Source organism: Drosophila arizonae, chromosome 4, assembly GCF_054131065.1.
Source record: "Drosophila arizonae isolate 15081-1271.41 chromosome 4, UAZ_ARI_1.0, whole genome shotgun sequence".
Lineage (NCBI taxonomy): Eukaryota > Metazoa > Arthropoda > Insecta > Diptera > Drosophilidae > Drosophila > Drosophila arizonae.
The window spans coordinates 23,663,975-23,682,369 of record NC_142924.1 but is presented as its reverse complement, the minus strand read 5'-3'; the positions used below and the strand labels follow the sequence as shown (position 1 = coordinate 23,682,369).

General features: G+C 42.0%; 1 protein-coding gene across 6 annotated transcripts in view; it reads right to left on the bottom strand.

Moving 5' to 3' along the window:
- dpr10 (defective proboscis extension response 10) overlaps window positions 1-18,004 on the bottom strand; it is a 48,021-nt gene extending 30,017 nt beyond the window's left edge. The window contains exons 1-2 of one of the 6 annotated variants that reach the window (XM_089466685.1): window positions 17,776-18,004; window positions 13,175-13,489 (exon numbers count right to left, since the gene is read on the bottom strand). In XM_089466685.1, the coding sequence (XP_089322811.1) occupies window positions 13,175-13,229 (55 nt within the window). In that variant the 5' untranslated portion in view covers window positions 13,230-13,489; window positions 17,776-18,004. The other 5 variants (XM_089466684.1, XM_018008432.2, XM_018008433.2 and 2 more) reach the window with 5 other exon arrangements.
- Window positions 18,005-18,395: the final 391 nt, after the last annotated feature.

Here is an 18,395-nt window from a genome sequence, read left to right as displayed (position 1 = left end):
CAGACCCGCAACATTGTCGATGTTGCCTTTTCGCCCTGCCGCCTCGCCGCAGTTGGCGCGACTCCCAATCTGATTTCTTGCCAACTGATTTTGTGATTTTCGCAGAAAATCGCGGCAACATTCAAGGATTTGCAGGAGGGAGATTCGGCGTATGGCGTATGGCGCATGGGGTATGGGGTATGGGGTACGTGGGCTCATTAAATACGCTTTGACATTTGGTGTGCGCGTTGCTCACATTTCGTTTATTTTGCTTAGACGGAAAGCAGCCAGACGCACAGACGAGACAATGAGCCACACCCTCGCCGTTGCTGTCGCCCGCCCCTCGACTTACGCCCCACGCCCCAGAGGACTTTAACTATGGCCCCTATCAACGCAACGTCTCGACGTCTACATCAAATCAAACATGTGGCGCGACAGCCGCAGCATTTCGACATTTATGCGAAGGCATTAAACACCCCGTGGCAAAGCGAATCGTATAAACAGCCCACACGTAATTAGCCGCGTGGACTGTAAAAATTTAAACGCACTATTAAAGCATATGGCACGACAGAGTTATGAATATGCTAACAAGATAAATCTGCTCTGTGCTCTGTGCGTGATGTTTGCCTTTCAAAATACGTAAATTCGTTTCGTTCCCTCTGCTGGTGCCCCTGCCGAACCACAGCGCTGCCCCAGCGCCACATAATTGTTATGTTGATTGCAAAATTTTTACCGCTTGTGGTTCAGCCAAAGCCCCGACCGTTTGCCAAACAACACTGTTGACGAGTGACTCAACGGGAAGGTGGAGTGGGGAGTGGGGAGTGGGGCACTGGAGCTGTGCCAGGACGAATAGCGTCCGACGTCGTCGACGCACTTTTGACATGCAAATTTTATGCATTTTTTATTCGGAACTTGGGGGAAATTCTACTCGAAATGCTGGGGGCTACATTTAAGAGCTTGCTCGGACTTGTTTGCTGATGTTGTTGTTAATGCTGTTGTTGTTATTTTAAGCTCATTGCTGTTTCGTGCTGTGCACTGCACTGCGTAAGCTCTCTACCTCCACCCTCTATGCCCGCTGCTGCTGACACTCGCCCCGCCCCTGCACTGCAGTCGTAATTAATATAATTTCTGTTTTCGTACGCATAAATTAAACAATACGCTGCGTGACTTTTAACGAGCTCTTAAAGCCATTTTGTACAGCAATTTGAGTTGCAATTTTTCACACTTGACAGTTGGTCAGCCGAACGACGACGACGAAGCGGGAGGAGGCAGAAAGATGTGTAGAAGAGTGAAAAGAGAAATTGCCAAGTTTTTCAGGCAGGCCACTGCCAACTAATTAAGAAAATATTTGCCAAGCAATCGCACGGCAAGCCAACACAGGCGCTGACTGAGGAAAACGACTGAAATGCGTTGCTGCAAAAGCTGCAGGAAATGCCGAGCAGAGTTGTGGCCGAGTAGGATTCCGCCAAAGAGGCAGCCAAGCGTGCAACGGCTGCATGTACGTATGGCAGTGCCGCCTGCAGAGATTGCCTCTCGGAACGAGCTGCTGCATCCAGCATTCGCACAAAACATTTCTCGGCAATTGTGTGCCAAGAGCGAGTCCAAGATGGCTGCAGCTGCGGCCTTGCTCCAAAAGGAAACTGTATAAAAGAAGCAGAGCTGAAGAAGCAGGAGGAGAAATAAATACGGGACTATGTGTGTTTTCATTTGATATATCACACCATTCTTATGCGCATTTCAAGAAATTCCGCATGAAAGTAAGAGTGTTGAGTCAACTGACTGTTTTGTTCGTACATTACTGAACAAGAGCTCAAAAAGAACTCACATAAACATTGTATGAAATAACTTGATAATCGAAAGCTATAACGGATGAAAAAGGAATGAATATAGCAAGACAAATAGTTTGGGGCTTGAAATCCAACGATGGTGCTATGAATAGTATAAATGGACTTTAATCTTTGCGATTGATATATTAATTTCGATAAATGCTAGAGTCAGACTTAGCTGATAGCTGATGCAATGCTTGATAGTTAACTGATCCGTCATGGCCATACTGGAAGGTAAATTTAGTTGCAGTCGAATCTCTATAATTTGTACCCGCTAAATCTAAAATCGCGATAAATCGAAAAGCTTCTATCCCCTTGAAAAAATTCGTTCTCGATAATCGTCGATAATTTGAATTTCTGTGTAAATCGAGAAAAAACTAATCCCCTTCCTACTACTACTACTACTACTACTACTTTCTTTCATGTTACGAGATACGTCATTATATTAAAATTTTTTATATATTATTTTAAACGAATTCCATATTATCGTTCATTTTACAAAGAAGTATTTATACATACCTCATTCAAAAAATTATATCGATAATTAATTTTGTTTTTCTATTTTTAGAAGTATTTTATTAGTATAATAATGAAATTAATAATATACTAATTTTATATATTTTATTTATTTCTATTTTTATTTTATTTATTGGAAAAATAACGTTTTTCATATACTTGAAATTTGATCGATATATCGATGTTATCATTATTTTAATTCATTGATAAGAAATCAGAATCTGGTGAACCCACTACTGAAGGCTTAGCAGCTGCACTTCAAGTAGTTATTGAAGTAAAATATTTCACTTTCGAGTATAGCCAAAGTATTTTTCAGCAGAAAATGTTAATAATTAAAATAAAGTGAAAAGCTCTTGTGTAGATTGAATCTCTTTTGCCTCACAGCAGCTTGACAATGCCCTGATAATTGCTTGCTGATAGAGTGTATTGACATGTAGCCTTGCCTGATTTCGCATCAGTTTGCTTATTCATCCTGCTGTATCGGCGAAATCAGCGCCGAATTGGGTCAGGTGCGATTGGCAGTCTGTACACATATCCCCACCTACACTCACAGCCACAGCCACAGCCACAACCACAGTCACGGGCACGGCCACGCCCACTTCCATCTTACGCCCTCCCTACCCGTGCAATTTGTCGTTACTGTAAAGTTTTCCTTTTCCTCCGCTGATGGACATCGTTACGTTCATTGCCATCGCTCTGGCGATAAGCAACAGGGCCCCAAATGCATTTGACGTACGCCGTCAGCCTTATGATGAGATTTCCTTGCTGCTCCGCACTGTTAAGCTATCCATAGAGGAGTGTCCAAATGAAGCCATTGCCCAGGCAGAAGGTCCGCTTTGGCCAAAAAGGGCCATCTCAAAGCTTTGTCCATGCAAATTGAAGTGCGTGCTGGGCGTTTTGACTTTAATGAGATACACGCAACAACAAAAGAGAGAAGAGCTGGACGAGTGGGGCAGGGGAGGGGCGAGTGGCAAGGCGGGCTGCCGATGGCGTCAGTGTAAACAAGGCTGCCACATGCCACATGCCACATGCAGCGCCACAAAAATTAATATTTGTGTTAATAAAAGCGGCGAGGGAAGGGAAAGGGGGACGGAGCAACAAAAAGCATATAACCACAATCTGAAGCAACAGCACCACCACCACCACCCAGATCATAGTCAGCACCATTTCGTTCCGGCAGCAGCTGTGCGGTCGTAAGTGTTTGCATTACTCGCTGGGATCCAGGCACGCGCGCTTAGTCGAGCGGATGTGGCAACTAAATTTGAGGAGCAGCTGCCGCGCGGGGGTGCTCGGCGAAATCAGTAAAACGTGCCAAAACGCTAAACAGACGCCGGATCTTTAACTGAAACTCCTGCTCCGGCTTGACAGCTAAAGTGTGAGCAATGTCGATGAGTCCCGCACTAAACCAGTCCCATCCAGGTGAGTCCCAGGCCAATCCGATATCTAGCCCTAACCGAAACGTACTCGCAATTGAAGCTGTGCAGCATACAATTCAATTAAAAAGTTAGTTTCTTTTTTTTCATTTTTTGTTCCCCGTATCCTTTTCTATTTGCTCTCGTTTCCTTGCTCTCTAGTATTTCCTTTCGGTGCAGTAAAATGACGGTGACGTCTCAATTTTAGCTATTTCAGCAACGCCACGCGGCAAAAACCGAAAGCAATGAGCAACGTTCAACGAATGGGAGAGCAGGAGAGAAATCGAAAGAGCGTTACAGTGGGATAGATTTCCATTGTAAAGGTGTATGATAATAAAATATAAAGTGTCTTATAAATAATATAAAATTGTAATATATAATATATATTTAATGAACTTTGATAATAAATAATGTTATGTATATATTGTATATGTATATTTTGTAGAAGGGACAAAAAAAATTAGATCGCCAATTGTGCTAAATAATGAATTTCAAAATATCAAATGCATAGAAATGTATTTTAAGTACATACACTTTTTCAACAATAAAATACTTTTAGGATAAAATACTTTTTTATTCAGTTCACAAAAAATACCAAATTAAATTTAATAAAAAAACAAAAACGATTTAAAAATATTTCTCTTACCAGAAAATCAGAAATATTTTTAAAGCTTAAGTATGGGAAGAATTCGATCAAGTTGCTGTCACAAATAAATTGAGATCGAAAGTTTTCCGATAAAAATAATTTTCAAATAATTTGAAGAGAACGCACAAAACTTTTGTGGACTTTGACTTTGGGAAATTAAAAACGTAAAATAACTTTGGGTAAAGTTATGTTTGTGTTTAACCCTTTTATTCGGCCATCGCGCCCATTGTTTGCCAACTGCTGTGGAGCGGCTGCTGCTCGCTGCCCCTCTGAGTGGCAGCCTCCATCGGGCACGCCCGCAATCGAGCTGGGCTCTTCCTGCAGCGCTTGAACTGAGCATTGCCTCTCGGCTTGTGTGCGCTTTTTATACCCTGAACCCATTTTCAATGGGAAATCAGGGTATAATGGTTTTGTTGAAATGTATGTAACAGGGAGAAGGAGGCGTGGCAGACCCCACAAAGTATATATATTCTTGATCAGGGCGACAAGCTGAGTTGATTTGGCCCTGTCCGTCTGTCTGTCCGTCTGTCCGTCTGTCCGTCCGTCCGTCTGTCCGTCTGTCCGTATGTATGAACGCGTCGATTTCAGAAGATATAAGAGCTAGAGACTTCAAATTTTTTTTAAAATGTCCGTAATTACAGCGCGCATATCAAGTTTATCATTAAAAATCGATAACTCATCCCGATCTTTTTTTATTGATAAAAAACCTTATCGAAAACCAGTTATAAAATTATATCTTCTACACCTTTATTGCTAGAGTCTCCAAATTTTTAATGTATGCTTACATCCAATTTATACAATTTCGGTTTTTGTTAAAATTTACCCCCCACCCTTAAATTCACCCCCTCATCCTCACTTTTGTAAAAAGCGTATTTCAAATACTAGAGACATGTGCTTTGGCAATTACATGCATATTCATGTTATAATCATAATCTAAAAGTTTCATGAAGATCGTACGTCCACAAAAAAAGTTATTAAGCAATTAAGTTCTCATAGTAAGCGCACACTACAGCCCATGCGTGTTTATGCGTGGGTGCTTGTGTGTGTATGTGTTTGTGTATGTGTGTGTGTATGTGTGTGTGTGTATGCGTTTGTGTGTGTATGCGTGTGTGTGTGTGTGTGTATGTGTGTCTGTATGCGTGTGTGTGTATGTGTGCCTGTGTGTGCGTACGTGCCTGTGTGTGTGTGTGTGTGTGCGTGTTTCTTGTGTAAGCTGAAAGACGCGAAAAATTATTAAAATATCTATTGCTCCAAGGGTTCAGGGGATCTCGTAGTCGAGCAGTCTCGACTAGAGCTTTCTTACTTGTTTTTTTTATTTTTGTGTTCTGTTTGCCTTTTTCAACACCGGCATCGACGAATGGAACTGAAGTGAAATAAAACTTCACACCATTTGCCCGAGATCCCAGCACCTGTCCGCGTTCCCGCCTCCTGCCGCTGCTTGATGCCAGCTGTCGAAGCAGCTGCTGCTGCTTAGCAATGAATGAAATGCAATTAAGTTGATGTCGATACATGTTTATAGTGGCTGGCTGGATGCTTGAATGCATGCCTGACTGCCAAAGCCACACGGAGCTATTTTAGGCCACAACAACAACAACAACAGCAACAACAGCAAGAACAACGACAACGTCAAGTACAAGTATAACACCTATGAATTGGCGAAGTGCAAATGAATTTCCAGCACTAATGACGAGTGCTATTGCGTTCGAGCTTTGGATGTAGCTATGCGAGCGTGAGCGCATTTGAGCTCATACGGGTAAGTATAATACGCCGTTGACATGCCAGATATGTAACTTAATTAACTTAATTTAAAGCATGCACACAAGCAGAGCTCACCTTTATTTTGACTGTTAATTAAGCGAGTGCCGAAGTGACTTGCTGCTAACAAAAGCTGTCAAGTCACGACAACTTTTCAGCCAGCAAATGGCATTTAACGGGCTCCCCCCGCCCAACAGCGCCCGCTTAGCTCCTGCAACGTTGGCCCGGAAGAGGCTTTGCATATTTGGTCAGGGCAAACTGTTCGCCCGGGCCAAAGTTGCGCAAGTTTTTCGCAATCATTTCACATGCTGCACTTTTCGCATATGAGCATGTGAGTGACACGCCCACATGCTTAGTGGGCGGTTTGCGGCGTGTCTTCATAATGGATTCCCTGGCCTGCCAGCAAAAAGACGAGCAAATTTGCGGCTACAAGTTCATTTATCATATGCTTGAGTAATTGAAATTTCAACGCTGGAACCATCCGACCATCCGACCACACCACAGAGGAAGACAAGCTGGCAAGCCGGAACGCATCCCTATGCTCTGCTAAAGTCATTCCCCTGCACGCCCGGCAGCAGCCAATACATTAGACGCCTCCTCTGACGCATTCCGCTTTGAACTTAATGGATATGAAATAAATAAAAAATGTATAAACTCACTTACGTTGGGCATGGGCCGCATTCTAAGCATATGCATGAGTAACATGCAAAAAAAAAGTGGGAAAAATAAAATAAAAACAAGTAAGAAGACTCTAGTCGAGACTGCTCGACTAGGAGATACCCTGAACCCTCTAAGCTGATATTCTAATCATTCTGCACTTCTTCTATGCACACATACATACACATGCATCCACACGCACGCATAAGCCTGCGCTCTGCTAACTGCGCAGTAAGCAGCGACTGCGCTTGGGCTGCGCTGCAGTGTGGGCAATATTATGAGAATTTATTTGTTGAATAATTTCTTTTGTAGACCTACAATCTTAATGAAACTTTTAGAACGTAATCATAATAATCAAATGTATGTACATTCCAAAACACAAGTCTCTAGTACTTGAAATGCGTTTTTTACAAATTGAAGACTCCAGGTCTAAAAATGTTCAAATTAAGCTAAAAAAAACAAAATCAATTTTTCGATTATTCTCGATAAAAAAGTTATCGGACGATTTATCGAAAAAATAAAGCAAACTCGTACTGCGTATGGTACACACGAGTATGCATGCCAAATTTCAGCTCTCTAGCTCTTATAACTTCTGAGATCGACGCACTCATACGGACGGACGGACGGACGGACGGACGGACGGACGGACGGACAGACGGACAGGGCTATATCGACTCAGTTCGTCACGCTGATCAAGAATATATATACTTTGTGGCGTCTGCCACGCCTCCTTCTGCCCGTTACATACTTTTTCACAAAACCATTATACCCTGATTTCCCATTTTCAATGGGTTCAGGGTATAATAAGAATAAAGTGTGTAACAAAAAAAAAAAAAAAAAGGTTACCACAAAAAACGCCTTTAGCTCGCTCGCAAAATGGCCGCTGAACCATTATTGAATGTGCTTGAAAATCGATTGGGGATTACTCTCGAGCGCTTTTCATTTTTACCTCGTCCGGGGTCTTCATGGCATAGGCATAGGCCTAGCCATAGGTGTATTTATTTTCGGCCCCTGAGACTTATCGCTTCTAGGAACTACCAGGCCATATACTCGGCGCCCGGACTCGCCTGCGCATTGAAGCAAAAATGATTTATAAGGTACACAAAGCAAGAAATGTAGCCGCACCTAGCTCACTAGCTGCTCCCAAAATAGATAGGGCAAGGTGAAGGTGGAAGGTGTAAGGCGGCAGGCGGCTGGCGGAGCTACGTCCATTCCTATGCCAAGCCATTATTGGTACTGTATAAATCCACATATCAGACGGTGTTGCTATTTCCGCACCAAGGCTGGTGACACAAAAACGCAACCATTTGACCATAAACATTGAACTAAATTCAAAATCAATTTAGCGGAATAATAAAAGCTAGCAGGGTCGTTGTGTTCTGGCCCTGGCGCTACTGCTGCTGTGCGAATGGGACTGCCAGCACTTTGTTGTCATCTCTATTGTTGTTGTCTCATAAGCCCTAACATGCTCCTGTTATGCTGCAATTATGTCAACAATTGACTCTGTGTCAGCCAGTTGATTTGGTATTGAACGTGCCGCTGAATAGATCAGGCTCCAATAAACTTAAAAACGTAAAGAGATTACATACTTAACTAGAATTTGGGCGGGTGTGGAATAAAATAATAAGCGACTCCAAGTGAAGTTTAGCGATTTCAAAAATTAATAGATTGACAGCAATTTTATTTCCTTTATTTATATCCTCGACTGTAAGTCAATCAAACATTGATTGCGAAATGAATAGTGGTATATTTGAATGTACATTCTACGTTTATACTTCACTCTATTTTTAAGCTTTTTTAAGTGAATGCATTTTTTGATGACTGCAAGAGTATTCTGGATTTTATTATAAGTATCTTCACTTAATTATTGTGATGAGAGCATAGTACGAGCCAGTGCTCAGCCACTCTAGTTCTCCTGTCTTGAACACTCCTAGTGCGCATTTTGTTGCTTGAAAATATTATATTGTGGCAAAAGCTCTTATTTCTAATAAATGTGGATGCCCAAGCACTTACAACAAATTGCCATAAATAAGTATGTACATATGTATGTCTGAGACGGGTGTGTGTGTGTGAGTGTGTGTTCTGCCTACTGGCCACATCTTAACTTATTGGCCAGGGCCAAAACGCACTCAAGCTGCCAAGCAGCGACAACTGCAGCCGACTCCTGGCTTATTTATGCCTTTAGCCAAGCTCAACAACAAACAGCAAGAAGCTGCAAAAAATAAAAAAGTGAAACTATTGTAGCCAAAAAGTCAAGTGAATTTCCTTTGCTGGCCAAACACACAACAAAAAACCGAAACACACACACACACACAACCACAACCACACAGTCACAGAGAAACAGAACACGCAGCCGAACGAAACCGAACAGGATGAACGAGTTGCTCGCATTGCCATGAAATGTACTTTGTTATGAATTTTTGTTACATCCTTTTTCGCTTCTCGTTTTTCGTTTTTTCTTTTTTGGGCTGCTTCTTCGCCTCCATTTACTTCCTTTCTGCAATGGCAGCAACGGCAAAGCCAACAACAAAGATTAGACGAAGGACGCAAACACATCCGTAAACAATTTGTGCATGCCCCTTTATTCTCCTTTTTTCTAGCTACTCTGCTATATCTTCTTTGTGTTTATTTCAATGCGACGCTTTTTGATAAGCAAAATAAAGAAATACACAGAGAAATTGAAAAAGCTGCCACCCACAGACATAAAAAATTGTAGCAAAAAAACAAAAAATGTAATGGAAAACAAATGAAAAATAAAACAAACAAAGCACAAACACTAAGCGATTCATTGGTTAAATGGGGTGCACACAGTGACAATTGGCTTTGCAGATTTAAATATGCTCTACAATTAAAATGAAGCAAGAGAGCAGCAATAAAGAGGAGCTTGTGCCTCGGCTCCTGCAACTTTAAGTATTAAGTATTAGGTATTAAGTATTATGTCAGCTCCACTAGGAAGGCAATAGAAAACATTCTGATCATTGCAGACCTGACGGATGGGATACTTGGCCTCGGGTTAGCGGGGGGGACACGGCAAATCGCAGCCGCACAGGCAACAGCTGCCTGCCTTGACATTAAGATTGCCCTCTGACAGAGACGGATTGCAAGCGAAGGGGTCATGCGAAATCAGTTTGCTGTTATTTTGTTTATTTTATTTTATTTTTCCTTCTTTACCGCTGTTGCCGGCGGCGTGCTGCCTTTCGACCCTGTGCTCTTGTGTATTGAGTCTTGTTTATATGCGTGTTTATATGTCCTTTATGTACATTTGGAAAAGTCAACGTAATTTTTTCATTCGTTTCCATTCGCTTATTTGCCATTTCATTTCCATATGCGCAAGGCAAATAAGTAAACAATTGAAGTTTACTTTTCAACTTGGAGAGTGTGTTGTTCGTCTGTGTGTGTGTGTGTGTGTGTGTGGGAGTACAATGTTGTTGGTGCTTTTTTGACAGCCGCGCTTGTATTGTAGTAGGCGTGGCAGGGCACATCCTTGACAGGGCGCACGGCAGCCAACAACTTCACTGGCTCAGTGACATGTGTGAAATGTTTGCCGTGTTTCGTATCAAGTTTTGACACACAAAAGGCGCTTGGCAAATTGACAGCCAGGCCAAGTTGACAGGATTTGCGCGCGAAAGGCTTTCGCGGAAATATCGACTTAGACGCACTGGGGCGAGGTATGTAGGTGCTGCTGGGGATAATCGACAGGCTGTCATTTTGTTTACACTAAATTTCAATTAAGGCTTGAGTCCTCGCTCACACTGACGTGCTGGACACAAATGCAAATAGTACTCGACGCCGAAAAACCAAGGCGCGACAGCAACAATAACAACAACAACAACTGAAAGAACTCGGGAAACAAAAACAATTGCAAATGCTGTCGCCAAACAAATCTCAACAAACTTTGCGAAACAGTTTTATGCGAGAAAATGAAGCCACTTTTGGCAACAGAATAACAACAATCCGCTGCGTGGGCTACGGCTGCAAAGTGCGACTGATCAGCAGAGGCTGAGGCAGCGGCTGGGGCTGAGGCATAGCTTGTGCGGATTTTCTGACTGGATTTAAAATGGAAATTATTTGAGAAATCCAATTCACTTTATTACTTTGGGGCATACGCAAAGTAAAACAAAAGCAGCAGCAACAGCTACAACAACAACAACAACAACAAGAACAACAATAGCGGCAACATAAAGAACAGCCGCAGCAACAACAGCGAGACCCAACGACCATAAAAATTAATGCAATAAAAACACATGGCAAGCGACAACAGAGAAAACACTCCACTCAACAAAAACTGGCGTCAAAATGAGCCAAGTTTCTGGCGAAGAAAAGCCATAAGAAAAGCCAAAGTTAAAATCTGAACAACCAACAGCTAGGCGAGATATGAAAAGTCTATTTTTCCTGCAGAAAGGAAAAACAGAGAACGGCTCATAGTTCATAGGTCATGGCATAAGTAGACCACGATTTCATATATTTTGCTTATATTTTTGATCAGCCATTCGCAGTTGGGCCTCCGCTTGAAGTGAGTAATATTCAGCACGTGGGCTCTCCATTATGTTCGGAATAAGTAGGTTTCTAACCTTTATAATGTGTCACTGCCTGTCAGAGGAGACGACGACTTCCGGCAGCCCCAGCTCCAGCCGAGTCCAACTCCACTAATCGCTGCCATGGTCTACTCATTTTCTAGTCTACTCATAATTATACCACACTATTTGGTCGCTTTTGATGACTGTAAGTCAGAAAGCCTCCAATAATGGGGTTGATGTATATGTATAATCCCTAATGAGCGCTCAAATACAAATTGATATCAGATGCTCGTTTATTTATGTGTGTATGTATATACCCGGTTTTATATTCATATATCAAGTGATATTCGATGGATGAGTTGCCTTAATGACTGCTAGGAATGGCTGCAGCATTGCCTTAATGGAGACTCAGCTCCTTAATAGTGTGGCAAATGGTTTTTATTACTTTAATAAAAAGCATATAGAAAAAATTTTGTTTTTTTATTTTATTAAAATAATTGAAATATAATTACTGTGAGGAATTTTATGCTTTCAATTTAGTATTAAATAGTTCGGTTGACATTGCGATATCAAATATTTTGAAATTAACTAACTAATGTTTTTGTCACTCAATATATGATTTTTTATGACCCAGTCACTGGAGTGCTGGAATTCTACAAAGTATGTAAGTATGTAAGAGTAAGGTAAATGTGAAACTAAAATTTTTGTTGGAGCTTTTTATACCGTAATATATAAAATATATAAATAACATGCTGCGAATACTGAAAACAAAATACTTGAATCTGAATTCTGCAAATGTAACATATTCACATTCATAAAAAAAAAACCCGAAAATTCTTTTGGGATTTTATACTAAGTTCAATTACCATTTTAATAGTCAATGCAAAATTTGAAAAAAAAAATAAAAATAAATAAAAATTATTCTTTTATATAAATTATATGAAATATGTAGCCGATTTGTTGCGATGTTGCAAATGTAGTTAATATTATCAGATAATAATATATATATATAAATATTTTTAGTTCTTATAGTAGCTAGCGGGCACAGATCTGTTGAGTATGTAAATCGCCTTTTGCGCAATTGATGTAGATAAGACAAACTCAATGCCTGCCCTGGATGGCTGATGTTGAGGTTGGGTTGGGGTTGGCCTGGTTTCAGTATCTTGGGGCTGTTGGCCTGTATTTGACAGCAATTAACAGGAGCAGAGGGTCATAAATATTGTGCCTTAGCTGCCTTTTGTTGGCACTCCTGCGGATATTCTTGCCTGTTGTTTACTCTGTCGGCATGCTTGATTGAGCTTGAAGCTGCGCCTCATAAAATCTGCGCCCGAGTCGAGCGCGTAATTATACTTTTCAATTATGCATAATTATGTGCAGAGAGCAATTTGTGTTTTGTAGCTTAAAGTTGAAAGTTTAAAGTGCAGCGGCAAAGGCCCGCCCGCTATCCGGTCCCGTTATGCGATATCCCCTGGGCGGACTAAGGCGAGGCGACCGCATTCACATTTTTGTTCGCCTTCCGCTGCCCCTGCTGCGGTTGGCATTGGCCATGTCGTTGGCAAGGACGAAAACAAAAACAAAGACAACATGAACGAGAATGGGAACGCAGCTCAGTGCAGCGCAGCAGGCAGCAGGCAGCAGGCAGACATAAATCAGGATTTTCGCAGCCTGGGCCACAAATGCTTTTTAAAGGATTCGCCGTGGGTGCTGCCATAGCGGCCGCAACCACAGTAATAACTTGGAGGGTTCGTTGTAGTCGACAATCGCCGATAATCTTATGCATGCTTAAACAGGATTCGATATGTAAGTATGTGTGTGTGTGTGTATGCAACTGGGGCTCAAGTGTTGTGCCCCAGACTTGCGACTTACCCATCATGCAGCAGAGCAGCGTCGAAAGGGTCAACATTCTGCTTGGTGGGGGCATCCAGTGCCGTGTGTTTCAGGCTTTTTGTCTGTTGTCTCTTTCTGCTCTCTCTCTCCCTCTCTCCTTCTCTCTTTTTGGATCTCTTTGTCGCAGGTGTGCTCCTTGAATATCCCGATTATTCGCACTGTATCGCTCGCACTGATACTTTCGCTTGGCCAGCTAGTTTTTGCTTAATTTCCACTATCGAGTAACAGTTTGTTAGCTCCAAGTGTTTTTATATCTGCACTATTATAGTTTTATTACGCTTTTTTGCATTCTCACTGTAAACGATACTATTATTTGGATGCAGCCACACACACACACACACACACAGCAGCAACAGCAACGATAACAACAACAATTACAGCTCTCCTGCTGCTGCAGTTGCCTCTCCTCCTGCCGCCGCTGCTGCTGCTGCTGCTGTCGCCTCTCATGAATTAAACACTCGCAATGACATTTAAAACACTTAATTCCAACGGCAGACAATTTAATCTTTTAACGTTTGTTTGTTTTCAACCTTTTCCCGTTCGCTCCCGTTTGTTGTTGTTGCTGTTGTTGTTTGTGTTGCTGCCTAGGCCAAATATCATTATTTGTTTTTCCATTTCCTTTTTAGCCTTTTATTTATGCCATTTTGTTGTTGCTCTTTGTTGCTTTCTGCCGTTTTTTGTCGCCCCTTCCAAAGTAAATTGATTTTGTCAGCTCTCTGAACTTAAATTGATTAAATTTATCATTGTTTTTATAATTCTGTTAGCCCGAACGCATTTACGCATTTCCACCTAATAAAATCAACTGATTGAAAGCCTTGAAAAATACAAAAATAATACAATAAAAGGTGTGGCTTGGCATGTGTCTTTCTCCATATTGATCGTTTGCATTATTCATAAAAATAAAATATTTCTTTTGCTTTCATAAATAGACTGTGTAGGCGTTGCAGGATATTTTTAATGCACAACTAGAAACATCGAAGGTGCTGTAAAAATAAACAATTTATGAAACAAGCTTACTTTACATATAAACTATTATTAACGCAAGTTTCTTAGAAGTTTGCCAGCTTAATTATCATCTGAAGTCGTTTTTCTCCCCTAAAATAAAAACCAATCGACTCGCTGCACGCATTCAAAGAGGAGCTCTACACTCCCTCTATAATTAGCAAAACTTTTACTCGGGGTGCATATTCTATGAGTCGAACCGACACGCGTGTCTGCTGGGCCAATCCGAAAATAAATCTGTTCACTAATAAAGGAATCAACGTTCCAAACATATCAGATGAGCACGCAGTTATTTACATACATATTTGTGTGTATTTTATTGCATATGGGCGTCTGAGTCGAAAGGGGATGCATGTTAGATTGACCTGGGGGCTCGTCACGTCTCAAAGTGGAAGCCCGCCAACTGTCGCCTCGCCCCGGGGGTAACCTTTGACTACCCTTGGCAGCTTTGGCAATCCTCATATATATTCGAATTTATTCACAAGATGTCGTCTAGGTATCAATCAGTTTGACCTGCGGCAGGTTCAAGTTTTCTCCCCCAGTGCCTGCTGCCTCAGCTCTGCTTGAGATTTGTTTGTAATTTGTTGATCCCATTGTTGGCTTTCAGTTCAGTTCGCACGGCACTTAGCGAAAGGTGGAGTGCAAAATTAATTAAAAGCTAATTAGTTGCAAATTTTCAGCAGTACCTTCAACTAATTACGAGCTCTGGGTGGTGCTGGGTGGGGCAGCGCTGAGGGCCAACTCAAAGGTACAATGACTGACAGCAGCTGATGCTGCCCTCTGCTAGACTTCAATCAGCAGCAGAAGCCTCTTAGCCAGCTTAGTCAGCCCCGTGCACCGTGCCCCGATCACCGCTCCCCGTGCCCTGTGCCCTGTGGGGGCCACTTGTCACTGTTGCTTCCGTAATGGAATTAGAGACAGGACAGGCAGGACCAGGCAGGCAGCGAGCTGACTGAAAGGCACGGGACCACGCTAGTGCTCCTGTGCCACTCAAAAGTGTTAACGCACTCAGCTTCTTTGTGTTGTTGGTATATATATTTATACACATACATGTACACATATATACGCGTGTCTAGTGTGTGTAAGTGTGTATGTGGCTTGGTAATTGTTGCCTAAGGCTGTGAGAGCTGAAGTGACGTCCACTTGTCGCACTTTCTCTCTTACACTTTACTCTGTCTCTATCTCTCTCTCCCCCCTGCCTCTCTCTCTCTCTCACTCTTTCGCTTTGCCCCACAAATTATGAATGTTTGTGTAATTGTAAACGTCTGCAGTTTGTTGCTCAGCTTTTGAGCATTTTCCTATCCCCTTTGGCGACGCTTAGCATTATGCTCAGTATCCGTGATTAGATGATGAGCCCTTCATTGCCCTTCCCCCGTTGCGTTTAACCACTTCCGCATTGCTACTGCTCGGGGCAGCACCGCGCATTGTTCATGAATATTTTATTGATACAATGGCCATGTGTGTTGATTTTTGGTTAGTGTCCGTATTGTTTGCCTATTTAGCTAAATTGAAAACAATTTACCCTGATTTTTCTTACCATTCTACTAATCGCCATGGGCGCATCGGGAGTTCTTTCACACTACAGTTAAAACTAAATGCCATGTTGAAGCAGAGAATCATCAATAGTCGAGCATTATTTATTCAAGAAGTATGCAAGATCTAGTGGAGACTGCTTGACTAACCCTTAGTTCAAAGAAGGTATATTGCAGTAATTACACGCACGTGTCATATCAACCATAAGCATACGTTCTACAGTTGCTACTCGATCTGCGACTGCGTTCGAGTTGCAATTTGGACTATGCTTTGGGAACATATTTGTTGGAAAACTATTGATCTATTTGATAATAATAACATTCAAGTTTGTATATTTCCCAATGCAAAGTCAGTTAGGTTAATCTTAATAATGCAAAGTTTGAAGACTCTAGCTAGACATATGTACGAGATATGATATAATACCTTCTTTTCGATACAATTATAAATCGATGACACTAAAGCGGAATACGTTATCAATTATTTTAAACTAATTTCAAGTCTTTATCTCTAATCGGCTCTGAGATCGATGCGTTCACACGCACGAACAGACAGACAGACAGATGTAAGGCTATACCAACTCAGTTCTTCGCCTAGATCAAGAATATATACATACACATTTTAAGGTCTACCATGCCCCCTTCTGCCTGTTGTATACATTTCAATTAAACCTATATCCTCATCTTACCATTTTCAATGGTGTCAGGGCATAAAAACAAAACGACCTCCGTTTGTAGTGGCATTTGAAAAGTAATAAATTATTTATGCGAGCATTGAGCATTTCAATTTATGTATATTTACTGATTGAATTGCAAAATATTCAATTCCCTTTCTGCATCGTACACTTTCACAGAGTTTGCCATTGAAAGGCTTGTCCCAATTTTCAGCTCTTTCTGACTTTTGTCTTGTGACAGCTCGAGTCCAGATAAAACAACAAAACTAAACTTGGCACTTGGGTGTTTGTTTCTCTGTCGCCGCTTTTGCTGATGTGTGCTCTTATTTTTAAGAACTCCGCAAAAGTTTTCTCGCCTGTCTTCAACTGCTAAGTGCAACAATCAGGAGTAAACTTTTTTGGCGAACAAAAGCAGCTTCAGCAATAGCTTTTACTGTCTGCTTGTCTGTGGGACAACATTACGTATGTGCTACAAATTCGTTTACGCAACGCGCATACGCACTGTGCGCTCGCTGGCGATCTCAGCCACCCCGCTTAGAGCCACCGCGGCCGCGTTGTTTGGCACATTTTTAAGTTAATTTTTTATGTGTTTTCTATTAATTTTCGTCACTCGTCCGCCACCGCGGATGGCTATGGAAATATTGAATTACAAAATATTGCCGCTGGGGAAACGTGTGTACGCAATTTGTTTTGACGCGCTTTCCATTTATCGGCCGTACTAAAGATCAAAGACGATTTAGTACACTTTCGAGGTGCTGGTATTGAGTTCTGTTTTTAGTTTGTTAATTTATGTTGGTGTTGTGGAGCTGATGGGCTAAATATAAAACAACTTAATTTGCTGACTGCTAATGAGGCAGACTGCTGCGGAGGGGCGCGAGTGCGCTGCCAGCGGGAAGGGCAGGGCAGGGCAGGGCAGGGCAGGGCAGCAGCAAGTCGTTGTCGTTGTCGTTGTGTAGGCGTAAACACATTTTTATTTGTTGTGTGTGCGTTTTGGTGCTTTTATTTTATTAGTTTCGTCTTTTGTCGCCCGCCACTGCTAACAAGTTGCGAACACGAGGCGGGCACCGAAAAAAATCGCATATAATTCGAAACGATATCATAAAATATTCGCGTGCGTCGCGCGCTTTAGTAAACTGCCCCAAAAGACATAAGCTAACGGCACTAACAACAATTCCAGCAACATTGCCAGCAACAATGCCAACAACAATAGCAACAACAATGGGCCTTTCAATTTCTTCTCCTGCCAAGCCGGCAATGAGGCAATGAGGCTTTTCCTGCGTTTTCACACGTTCGAAATTTACGACTTTGGCTTCTTTTTGAGTCGTTCTTGAGATGTTGGTCTCAGCTTTTCTTATCCACAAACACACACACATACATAACATACACACTCACACAATCACGTACGATTTGCCACACTGGGGTCGATGCAGCTACTTTTTGCTGCTCACGTTTTTATTTTTTAAACTCGAGTTTTATCAACTTGTTTTTGTTATCGAAATTGAACTTGGATCCGACTGGGGATTCTGTTTCGCGCGCGTGACCCGCTGCGCCTGTCTCGCATGTGCTCACTGTCGCAGTCACACACAAACTGAAACAGAAACTTATTTTGGGCCTTGCACTTGCCAGCCAGCGCCGGACGAGTCTTAGCCTCCTCCATTATCAGGATGAAGCCTCGTGTTGTTGTCGGTTGTTGTTGCCCTCGTCTTCGTGTCTAGTGCCCATCGCCAGCCCTGCTGATGTCGTCCCCGATGTGTGACAAACCCGAACGCCAGCCAGTGTCGTCAATTCGCCGCAATTTGATTCTCTTCAGCACGAGCTGTTGCTCTTCGCGTTTCCCAAAATTGTGCTCTTCATGTGTGGAGCCGTTAAATTGTTTAAAATTATTTGATTGCAATTGAAATCTAGTTAGCAATTGCAATTTCATACAAATTGTTAATATGGAATGCAGCGCATCAAATGAAATACAGACTAAAAACTGTGCATTAGTGGCAGTTT